Raw genomic sequence first — 12,576 nt, forward strand, 5'->3', positions numbered from 1 at the left:
GGGGATCATGAGCAGTCGGGCGATTCAGGGGAAGAGCTCTCTTCTGCCTCCCAGGCCCTCAAAGTACAGGTGCAATACTTTACTGAGTTGGTGCGTACCACATATAGATTGCCCTTTGCTGAGGCTGCCAAATCCTCTGTTTCCTCCCTGGGATCCCGGAAATCCCCACAGGCTGCATATACCTTCCCGTTTCATCCCTTATTGGAGAAATTGTATGACGACTGGGGTCACCCTGATAAACTATTTTCTCCTCCTAAGAGGTTTTTCTATGCTTTATCCGGTGGAGGAAAAATTCACCAAAAAATGGGAGGTGCCAGCAATAGGTGCGGATATTTATTGTGTGAATAAAAGCCTGACCTGTCCTGTGGACAATGCTCAGGGGTTTAAGGATCCAACTGATAAGAAGTTGGAAACTTTTTTTAAAGCCTCCTTTTCTATGGCTGGCACTGTGGTCCAGCCCACGGTTGCAGCAATCGGCATGTGCCAGTTCTTCAAGGAACAAATGAAGCAGGTACTTAACCTCCTCCCCACTGAGGAGGGTGAGGTTTTGCAAACCTTCCTAAGGCCTTATGTTTTGCGGTTGATGCCATTATGGATTCTGTTCAGCAAGCATCCCGCCTTTCCCTCCTGCTTGTACACATGCATAGGGCCCTTTGGCTTAAGCATTGGGCAGCTGAAGCTTTGTGCAAAAGATATTTGACTGCGTTCCCGTTTTATGGGGAACGCCTGTTTGGGGATGACCTGGACAAATACATCCAGAAGATTCCCGCGGGTAAAACCACATTGTTACCGGTCAAAAGAAAGAGTAAACCTCCCACATTTAGACGTTCTCTGTCCCCAGCCCCTGGAGCCTTGTCCTCCAGGCAGTGGCGACGGCCTCCCCAATCAAATACTAGGGGAAAGGTCCAAGGGCAAAAGGAGTCTTGGGGTTCAAGATCTGTTAAGCAGAACCCCAAAACCTCCCTATGAAGGGACGCCCCCCGCTCAGCTGAGTGGGGGGAAGGCTGCTGCAGTTTGCAGGTGCCTGGCGGGAAGAGATTCAGGACAGATGGGTAACCTCCACGGTGTCTCCGGGCTACAAGCTGGAGTTCGGGGAGTTCCCGCCTTCTCGCTTCCTAAGGTCAAGAGTCTCCAAGGATCCAGAAAAAAGAAGACCCTTGTTTCTGGCCTTAGAACGTCTACTATTCCAAGGCGTGATTATAGAGGTGACCCCAGAGGAGCAAGGCTCGGGGTTCTACTCAGACCTCTTTACGTTTCCAAAACCAAACAGGGATGTCAGACCTATTCTAGATCTAAAAGACCTGAATCAGTTTTTAGACATTCATTCTTTCCACATGGAATCCGCTCAGTAGTTTCCACCTTTCAGGGGGGAGAATTCTTGGCATCAATAGACATCAAAGATGCATATTTACATGTGCCAATATTTCCCGCTCACCAAAGATTTCTGAGGTTTGCGGTGGATAAGCGCCACTTCCAATTTGTGGCCCTACCTTTCGGTCTTGCTACAGCACCTCGAGTGTTCACAAAAATTCTAGCCCCACCCTTGGTAAAACTAAAGGCTCAGGGCATAACAGTGACAGCTTATCTCAGGGGTCCTCAAACTTTTTAGAGAGGGGGCCAGTTCACGGTCCCTCAGACTGTTGGGGGGCCGCACTATAGTTTTAAAAAAATATAAACTAATTCCTAAATTCCTATGCACACATCTTTTTTGTAGTGCAAAAGAATAAAAGAATGAATAATAAATAATAATATATATAGGGGATGGACAGGGGGACAGAGGGATGGACAGTGGGATGGACAGAGGGGTGGACAGGGGGACAGGGGGACAGAGGGGTGGACAGGGGGACAGAGGGGTGGACATGGGGACAGTGGGGGTGGACAGGGGGACAGTGGGGGTGGACAGGGGGACAGTGGGGGTGGACAGGGGGACAGTGGGGTGGACAGGGGGACAGTGGGGTGGACAGGGGGACAGTGGGGTGGACAGGGGGACAGTGGGATGGACAGGGGGACAGAGGGGTGGACAGGGGGACGACAGGGGGACAGTGGGGTGGACAGGGGGACAGTGGGGTGGACAGAGGGGGGGACAGTGGGGTGGACAGAGGGGTGGACAGGGGGACAGAGGGATGGACAGGGGGATGGACAGGGGGACAGAGGGATGGACAGGGGGACAGAGGGGTGGACAGGGGGACAGAGGGGTGGACAGGGGGACAGAGGGGTGGACAGGGGGACAGAGGGGTGGACAGGGGGACAGAGGGGTGGACAGGGGGACAGAGGGGTGGACAGGGGGACAGTGGGGTGGACAGTGGGGTGGACAGTGGGGTGGACAGTGGGGTGGACAGTGGGGTGGACAGTGGGACAGTGGGGTGGACAGTGGGACAGTGGGGTGGACAGTGGGACAGTGGGGTGGACAGTGGGACAGTGGGGTGGACAGTGGGACAGTGGGGTGGACAGTGGGACAGAGGGGAGGACAGGGGGACAGTGGGGTGGACAGGGGGACAGTGGGATGGACAGGGGGACAGTGGGGTGGACAGGGGGACAGTGGGATGGACAGTGGGGTGGACAGAGGGGGGGACAGTGGGGTGGACAGGAGGACAGAGGGGTGGACAGGGGGACAGAGGGGTGGACAGTGGGGTGGACAGGGGGACAGTGGGGTGGACAGGGGGACAGTGGGGTGGACAGGGGGACAGTGGGGTGGACAGTGGGGTGGACAGGGGGACAGAGGGGTGGACAGAGGGGGGACAGGGGGACAGTGGGGTGGACAGGGGGACAGAGGGGGGGACAGGGGGACAGAGGGGTGGACAGGGGGACAGAGGGGGGACAGGGAGACAGAGGGACAGAGGGGTGGACAGAGGGGGGACAGGGGGACAGTGGGGTGGACTGGGGGACAGTGGGGTGGACTGGGGGACAGTGGGGTGGACTGGTGGACTGGGGGACAGAGGGGTGGACAGGGGGACAGTGGGGTCCTCACTTGTTCGTAGGCTGTTGCTTGAAGCCTCCGCTCTCTCTGTCACTCTTCGCGCCTCCTGTCTCCGTGCGGGACTGTGCTGGGAACTACACTTCCCAGCATGCAGCGCGGCACACGGAGCACTCCATTACTGGTGTGGGGGAGGCGGCTTGAGCGGAGCGGAGCGGATATGCTCCCTGCCGAAGCCGAGCCAACCTGGCCCCTGCCCGAGCCTGGATTGTCGGGAATCCGGCCCTGAGTGGATTGGGCCGGATAAATGTCCTCGGCGGGCCGCATGTGGCCCGCGGGCAGTAGTTTGAAGACCCCTGGCTTATCTGGACGATTTGCTTCTTGTTGAACAGTCTGTAGCACGCTTAGACCACAGTGTGCTCGGCACAGTGGAGTACTTACAGTACCTAGGCTGGGTCCTCAATCTAGAAACATCTTCCTTAAAGCCCCTAAAAAGGCTGGAGTATCTGGGCATGGTCATAGACACAGTCCAAAGCAGAGTATTTTTACTCTCAATCCATAAAAGATTTGGTCCGGGTAATCATGGCAAGGAAGATTCCATCCATTCGGCTATGTATGAGACTATTAGGGAAGATGGTGGCCCCTTTCGAGGCTGTCCCTTACACTCAGTTTCACTCAAGGCCTTTGCAGAGCAGCATCCTCTCTGCCGGGAGCAAGAGGGTACAAGCCTTGGATCTCCCAATGTGCCTGTCTCCTTGGGTACGCCAGAGCCTAAATTGGTGGCTGCTGACCAAGAATCTGTTAAAAGGAAAATCTTTTGTTCCAGTTACTTTGGAAGTGGTAACCACAGATGCCAGCCTAATAGGCTGGGGAGCGGTTCTGGAAGAAGCTTCCAGCCAAGGAAGATGGTCCAGAGCCGAAAGGCTCTTGCCCATCAACATTCTGGAGATTCAGGCAATTCGACTAGCCCTCAAGGTCTGGACTTGCAGGTTGCAGGGTTGTCCTGTCCAGATACAGTCCGACAATGCTATGGCTGTGGCATATGTCAATTACCAAGGGGGCACCAAGTGTCTGGATGCCCAAAAATCACATTTTTTTTCATGGGCAGAGACATGTTCCTTGCCTGTCTGTGGTCTTCATCCCAGGGGTAGAAAATAGGCAGGCGTATTTCCTGAGTCGCCAGCTGCTGTGCCCAGGAGAATGGTCTCTACACCCCAACATATTTCAGGCCATATGTCAAAAATGGGGTACCCCGGATGTGGACCTGTTGGCCTCCAGGTTCAACTAGAAACTGGACAACTTTGTGTCAAGAACAAAGGATCCACTAGCACAAGGATAAGATGCCTAAACGATTCCATGGGATCAATACTCTCTGATCTATGCGTTCCCTCCAGTTCCACTTCTCCCACGATTCCTTCAGAGGGTCAAAAGGGAAGGAAAGCCGGTTATTCTGGTGGCTCTGGCTTGACCCAGGCGACCTTGGTATGCGGAGATCATAAAGATGGCAGACGGAAGATCTTGGGTTCTTCTGCTCCGCCCAGATCTACTCTCACAGTGTCCAATATTCCATCCTGCCTTACAAAGTCTAAATTTGGCGGTTGAGACCCACATTTTAAAGTGTCATGGCCTCTCGGGGCCAGTCCTGTCCACCCTGGTTAATGCTAGGAAGCCGGCTTCCAGGCTCATCTACTACAGAATCTGGAAGGCATATGTTTCCTGGTGTGAATCCAGAGGGTGGCATCCTAGAAAGTATGCCATTAGCAGAATTCTTGCCTTTCTCCAATTAGGCATAGAAATGAAGCTGGCCTTGAGTACTATCAAGGGCCAGATCTCGGCCTTGTCAGTATTCTTTCAAAAACCGCATGCCCCTCATTCCCTCGTACGGGCCTTTGTTCAGGGAGCACTACGCTTGAATCCACCAGTTAAGCCTCCTGCGTGCCAATGGGATCTGAATTTGGTTTTGTCTGTTTTACAGGAACAACCTCTTGAACCATTGCACCAAGCTTATTTAAATCTATTAACAAAGAAGTTGGTGTTTCTGTTAGCCATATCCTCGGCTAGAAGGGTGTCCGAATTAGCAGCTCTTTCTTGTAAAGAGCCATATTTGATTATACACAAAGACAGGGTGGTGTTGCGCCCTCACCCGACATTTCTGCCTAAAGTGGTTTCAGGATTCCATCCCAATCAAAATGTGGTCCTACCGTCCTTTTTTCCAGATCTGCAGTCCGCGGAAGAAGAGTAGTTACACTCTTTAGATGTTGTGAGAGCAGTCAGTATCTATCTGCAGGCAACCGCTCAGATACGAAAGACTGATTGTCTCTTTATTCTGCCAGAGAGCCCCAAAAAGGGCCAGGCAGCATTGAAATCTACTATCTCTAGCGGATTCGATAGGTTATTATTCAGGTTTATGGTGTAAAGAAGAAAGTTCCTCCTTTTCAGGGTAAAGCGCACTCTACTAGAGCGGTTAGTGCTTCATGGGCAGTGCATCACCAGGCCTCCATGGCTCAGATCTGCAAGGCTGCAACTTGGTCTTCAGTCCATACATTCACTAGATTCTATCAGGTGGATGTAAGAGGGCATGAGGATTCTGCCTTTGGGCGCAGTGTGCTGCAGGCAGCAGTATAGTTCCTCTAGTCCGTTGGCGGTCTGTTTTTTTTCTGATCTGTCTCTTCCTCCCCTCAATTTGGGCATTGCTATAGGACATCCCACTAAGTAATTATCAAGTCTCTGTGTCCCGTGATGTGTGGACAAGAAAATAGGATTTTTTAACTACAGCTTACCTGTAAAATCCTTTTCTTGGGAATACATCACGGGATACAGAGTTCCCGCCCCTTTATTGCTTTGTTACAAAACTGAGGTACTCTCCATATGGGAGGAGTTATATAAGGGAAGAACTCGCCTTGTAATTAGGCTTGCCAATCTAACCCACTAAGTAATTATCAAATCTGTGTCCCATGATGAATTCCCAAGAAAAGTATTTTACAGGTAAGCTGTATTTTAAAAATCCTATTTTTAAAGCATGTTACTGAAGCCAAAACATTTATTTTGGGACTGGCATAGTGTGTGTGTGTACTTATGTATGTTTCGGTAAATGGTTGCGGATGACCCTGCGGGGGATAGAGTGGGGTTTACTTTGCACCCAGTTTGTTTATAAGATACCGGCTTTAGATAGCAGTAAAGGCCTCATGCACATTGTATGCTCTTGATGTTTGTTTTTCTCCTACAGATGTATAGCAGCATCAAAAATGCAGTAAAAAGCAACAGTTTGCATGGGCATTAATCCATGTTCTCACGTTTGGCATTAAAACATTCTTTGTTGGTGGGAGGTGGTGCTGTCTCAAAAGTGGTTGGTAGGTAAATGCTCCCCCCCTTCCTCAGGCATGATGGTGGACTGTGGGTGCTCCTTGGGGCGGTTGGCTTTGCGGGTTCTCCTCCTCCTCTCTAGACTTGGGTTGCTGGGCCCCGTCCTCCCTCCACTCCCACCTCGCATCCTCTTTCCCACCTGCCTGGTGTCCTGGCCTGGGTCAGCAGGGCTCTCACTGGCCCCTGGGCAGGCTTGGGCATTTCCCTGACCAAGTGGCGGAAGTGGCTGGTAGGGAAGTGCAGGGTTCCCCTGTTTTGGCAGGGAACGTGTGGCAGCAATGTTTGTATAGCTGCGTGATGGCCATGTTTGTATAGCTGTGTGACAGTGGCCATTTTTGGGGCCCTAGCACTGGGCATTTAATGTGGGGGTGAGGTTTCCTTTTGGCTTGGACCAACTCGGAGCACTTATAGGAGGTCTTCCTCTGCTATGGCTGTACACAGCACTGCTCTCAGTCGACCTTGGTTTGGTGGCGAGTCCTACTGAGGTCTCCCTCTCTCTGCCACTGCCCCTTAGGGGTGGTTTTCATCTTCCTATTCGTGGATTTTGGTCCTGGTGGTGCCTGGTCTGGGAAGGAATGCCCACACATGGAGTCTAAGGAGCATTTCTTCTATTCCCTTGGGTGCATTTTTGGTGGTCCTTGAGTCATTCGGTCACAAGCAAGTAAGAAACCCCCCCACTCACCCCATCTCCCTCGTATGATTCCAAGCTGGAGTTTGGTTCAGTCGCAGTGAGTCTCAATTTTCCTGTGGAATCATGGGATGCGGTCCCTGATCCTTCTGATAGCGAGAATGATTATTTTGCCTTGGCTGCCACGCAATAAAAGGCATGGCTGTCTGCAGTTATTACTGAGGTGTGGGAAACCTTAAAAATTGAGCATCCTTCTGGGGCAGCCGTGGAGGTGGCAGACCCCTTTCGTACTCGCAAGCTGGCACATTCTGGTAAGGTTTTTCCTTACTCCGCCTATTTTGACAAATTTGTTTTGTCGTCGTTTGGAAGGAGCTGCGGTGCAAGTAGGGTCCCTCCTTTGCGCACAATCGGCTTTTTTGTTAGCCAAGCTTGCCAGCGCACCGCCTCTGCATTGAAGGTTTGCCTCGCCTGTTTCCAGGGTTGGGTGGCCAACTGGGTTCACAAACTGATTCAAAGAGGCCTCGTGGCTTCCTCTACCACTATTTCTCTATTGATCGGGTAGACGGTCGCCCAGGCTAATGCCATTAAAGGTCAGTCTACTCCTTTCCCCATTAGGGCACACACTACCCGAGCGATTTGTGCCTCCTTGGCATTCTAACATCAGGCATCTGTGCCTCAAGTTTACAAGGTGGCTAACTTTGTTGTCTGTGCACACTTTTACCAAGTTTTACGAATTTGATGTTTTGGCATCTTTGAAAGCTTGTTTTGGTTGCAAAGTTTCTTATTCCTCTTTTGGGTGGGTTCTCAATGTTGCTGTGTGCATCTCTTGTCACCCACCCCTCATTAGGGCACTGCTTCCAACCGGTACAGTCATGAATATGGAAGAGCTGTGTCCATCAATCAATGTAAGCAAAAACAGGGTTTTTTTTTTTTTTTTTATAGCTACTCGCCAGTTCATTGACCAACACAGCACCCACTCCCCCCTTTTTTTTTTCTACTTGTACTGCTTTGTGATGCACTGAGCTTCCTATAGCAGAGCAGGGTTTACTACCAGCGAAGACTGCCCATAGGCTGTGCTGTGTAATTTTTCTGCCTATTTCTCTACTCTTGAAGGTGGTGCTATAACTATAGGGTCAAGAGTATGGAAGAGTCCATCAATGAACTTGGAGAAAGGGCTTTTACGGTGAGTAACAAAAAAATCCAGTTTGTGGTATGCTTTCTGTAGCCTATAGTACTGGTTTAAAGGCCCCCTTTACACCATTATAACACACGTGTTAATGTGTGTTTTAATTGGGACAGTCTACTTAAAATGAATGCATCACAGTATCCCCAAAGCCAGGCTAGCCCCCCCCCTTTTTTTTGCACCACATTTGAGCACAAAGATGTTTTCTACTTGTGCATTTTTGGTGCACTACAACACATTGGGGGTTATTTATTAAAATTGGAGAAATCTGGTGCAGCTCTGCAAAAAAAAAATAAATAAAACAATCGGCTTCCAGATTTTATTGTCAAAGCTTAATTGAACAAGCTGAATTTAGAAGCTGATTAGCTATCATGTACATCTGCGCCAGATTCTGAGTGCACCAGTTTTAGTAAATCCCCCCCCCCCCCCCCCAGTTGTGTGCATTTTGACAAGGTGCCTTATAGTGCTATTCAGAATAAATCAGTCTTGCTGCAATGCGATGGTATGAAGCTGGCCTGTTGTGTGTGAGGTTTGTATTTTCTTCCTATTTAGGTATGTTTGCATTATAACTGTCGACTTTTTTTTTCTAACAGATAAATGAACTTGATGCAGATTGCTATGACCAAGAACGTTCTGATTATATCATTGGGGATGGATCATGTCCAAGCATTAATGTTATGGATGTACGTATAGTTACTAGTTTGTGTCTATATCCATGCTCCTCTATCAGATATTCACTTTAAGGCATTGCATATACCACTGCCTGTTTACCATTTATAGCCTGTACTTTTACAGAACATTTTTTCCTCCATCTAATTAGTGCTTGGATAAAGAGGTGGTGGCATTGTCAGGCAATGAAAGCAGTGTCCCATGTAGTTAAGAAAAATTAGAAAAATCAACAGGACAGAGGAGCTTTATGCTTCAATTACAGTGCATCCAGAAAGTATTCACAGCACTTCACTTTTTTCACATTTTGTTATGTTACAACCTTACTCCAAAATGTATTAAATTCATTATTTTCCTCCAAATTCTACAAACAATACTCCATAATGACAACATGAAAGAAGTTTGTATGAAATCTTAGCAAATTTATTAAAATAAAGAAAAAAAAAAATAACATTTACATAAGTATTCACAGCCTTTGCCATGACACTCAGAATTGAGCTCAGGTGCATCCTGTTTCCACTGATCATCCTTGAGATGTTTCTACAATTTGATTGGAGTCCACCTGTGGTAAATTCAGTTGATTGGACATGATTTGGAAAGGGGTACACCTGTCTATATAAAATCCCACAGTTAACAGTGCATTCAGAGCACAAACCAAGCCATGAAATCCAAGGAATTGTCTGTAGACCTCCGAGACAGGATTGTATCGAGGCACAGATCTGGAGAAGGGTAAATAAGCTTGGAACCACCAGGACTCTTCCTAGAGCAGGGTGCCCGGCCAAACTGAGCAATCAGGGGAGAAAGGCCTTAGTGAGGGAGGTGACCAAGGACCCGCTGGTCACTCTGACAGAGCGTTTTTCTGTGGAGAGAGGAGAACCTTCCAAAAGAACAACCATGTCTGCAGCACTCCACCAATCAGGCCTGTAAGGTAGAGTGGCCAAACGGAAGCCCGTCTGGAATTTGCCAAAAGGTACACGAAGGAGACTCAGACAATGAGAAACAAAATTCTCTGGTCTGATGAAACAAAGCTTGAACTCTTACGCCTGAATGGCAAGTGTCATGTCTGCAGGAAACCAGGCACCGCTCATCACCTGGCCAATACCATCTCTACAGTGAAGCATGGTGGTGGTAGCATCATGCTGTGGGGATGTTTTTCAGTGGCAGGATCTGGAAGCCTAGTCAGGATCGAGGGAAAGATGAATGCAGCCATTTACAGAGATATCCTTGATAAAAACCAGCTCCAGAGCGCTCTGGACCTCAGACAGAGGCGAAGGTTCATCTTCCAACAGGACATCGACCCTAAGCACACAGCCAGGATAACAAAGGAGTGGCTACAGGAGAACTCTGTGAATGACCTTGAGTGGCCCAGCCTGAGCCCAGACTTTAACCCAATTGAACATCTCTGGAGAGATCTCAAAATGGCTGTGCATCGACGCTCCTCATCCAAACTGATGGAGCTTGAGAGGTCCTGCAAAGAAGAATGGGAGAAACTGCCCAAAAATGGGTGTGCCAAGCTTGTAGCATCATACTCCAAAAGACTTGAGGCTGTAATTGGTGCCAAAGGTGGTTCAACAAAGTATTGAGCAAAGGCTGTAAATACTTATATGTATTTTTTTTTTTTTTTAATAAATTTGCAAAGATTTCAAACAAACTTCATTCACATTGTCAATATGGGGTATTGTTTGTAGAATTTTGAGGAAAATAATGAATTTTAATCCATGTGGCAGGTGGACTGGCCTGTAACTTTTGATTTTGAGTTTAGTTAGCAACAGGGTGCTATACAGGTCAATACTTGGTCCATTCTTATGTCACCCAGACCTTTTAGACCCCTTCGAGGGTGTGCCCACCATGATGGGCAGAGCCTAGATGAGGACAGGGTAAGACAGGGTTTCCTAGCGATATTGACAAGGAATGATGGAGTATTCTTGTACCCTTATACATACTGGTTCCTGACTTGCCTGTCTATATGGCTCCTGGCAGTGCACTTCCGTCTGCCATTTTCCATTGACAAATGTAAGCTAACGAGACACAGACATTGGAACTTGGTTAACGCCTGGGTTGACTCAATTCCCTCATCAGAAAATCAGAACCCCCTTAATTGACATCCATTTTGTAACCAGCAAGGGAGGACCCTCACTTGGCAAAGGAGGATTACAGGAGGAGGAAAACACATAAGACACACCAGCATAGAGTCTGCCGCAGGCCCCAAGCAAACTCCCAAGTTTTCAGCGGTCACCTTGTTTCAGAGCAATGTCCAACACCAACACCGTTTCAGCCAACTGACTCGGGCTTTCCTTACAGGTGTGCAACATGCGACTTGTCTGACTAAGCTAGAATCTACTGCCACTATATATGTTTATGGGCTAAAAGTATAATTTCCTGACAAACTTGCTGTGGCAAAAAGCAAGAGGGATGCAGACATTCTGGCAGGAGGTGGCTCAAGAATTTTCATAACCACAATATGGAAGTTACTTCATAGGCCTCTAGCCATGTGCTGTCTACTGTGAACTAATTGATCGAGGCAGTGCGTACTAGTCTTTGGATAAATACAGTTGTGCTCATAAGTTTACATACCCTGGCAGAATTTATGATTTCTTGGCCATTTTTTTGAAAATTTGAATGATAACACAAACTTTTCTTTCAATCATGGTTAGTGTTTGGCTGAAGCCATTTATTATCAACTGTGTTTACTCTTTTTAAATCATAATGACAACAGAAACTAGCCAAATTACCCAAAAGTTTACTACATATCCCGGTTCTTAATACCGTGTTGCCCTCTTTAACATCAATGACAGCTTAAAGTCTTTTGTGGTATTTGTGGATGAGGCTCTTTATCTTCTCAGATGGTAAAGCTGCCCATTCCTCCTGGCAAAAAGCCTCCAGTTCCTGTAAATTCTTGGGCCGTCTTGCATGAACTGCACGTTTGAGATCTCCCCAGAGTGGCTCAATGATATTGAGGTCAGGAGACTGAGATGGCCACGCCAGAACCTTCACGTTATTTTGCTGTAGCCAATGACAGGTCAACTTGGCCTTGTGTTTTGGATCATTTGTTGAATGTCCAAGGACATCCCGTGCGCAGCTTCCTGGCTGATTAATGCAAATGTTCCTCCGGTATTTTTTCTTAACATACTGCATTCATCTTGCCATCAATTTTGACCAAATTCCCTCTGCATTTGTTCACACATCCCCAAAACATCAGCGATCCACCTTCGTGTTTTGCAGTAGGAATGGTGTACCTTTTTATCATAGGCCTTGTTGACTCCTCTCCAAATGTAGCGTTTATGGTTGTGGCCAAAAAGCTAAGTTTTGGTCTTATCGCTCCAAATGACTTTGTGCTAGAAGGTTTGAGGCTTGTCTCTGTGCTGTTTGGCGTATTCTAAGCGAGATACTTTGTGGCATTTGCGTAGTAATGGCTTTCTTCTGGCGACCCAACCATGCAGCCCATCTTTCTTCAAGTGCCTCCTTATTGTGCATCTTGATACAGCCACAACACATGTTTTCAGAGAGTCCTGTATTTCATCTGAAATTATTTGTGGGTTTTTCTTTGCATCCCGAACAATTTTCCTGGCAGTTGTGACTGAAATATTACTTGGTCTACCTGACTGTGGTTTGGTTTTGATAGCACCCCTAATTTTCCACTTCTTGATTAGAGTTTGAACATTGATTGTCAGTCTTAATTCCTTGGATATGTTTTTTTATATCCCTTTCCTGTTTTATACAGTTAAACTACCTTTTCCTGCAGATCCTTTGACAATTCTTTTGCTTTCCCCATGACTCAGAATCCAGAAACGTCAGTGCAGCACTAGATGAAAGGTGCAAGGG

The 12,576-nt window shown here is 48.0% G+C and overlaps 1 protein-coding gene across 1 annotated transcript in view; it reads left to right on the forward strand.

Annotated features, from left to right (window-relative positions):
• ARHGEF12 (Rho guanine nucleotide exchange factor 12) overlaps window positions 1–12,576 on the forward strand; it is a 441,882-nt gene that overhangs the window by 164,370 nt on the left and 264,936 nt on the right. Inside the window, exon 11 of the mRNA XM_073602566.1 lies at window positions 8,682–8,771. Coding sequence (XP_073458667.1) covers window positions 8,682–8,771 — 90 coding nt within the window. The remainder of the gene's footprint in view (window positions 1–8,681; window positions 8,772–12,576) is intronic.

The sequence above is a fragment of the Aquarana catesbeiana genome, linkage group LG10, assembly GCF_042186555.1.
Source record: "Aquarana catesbeiana isolate 2022-GZ linkage group LG10, ASM4218655v1, whole genome shotgun sequence".
Taxonomy (NCBI): Eukaryota; Metazoa; Chordata; class Amphibia; order Anura; family Ranidae; genus Aquarana; species Aquarana catesbeiana.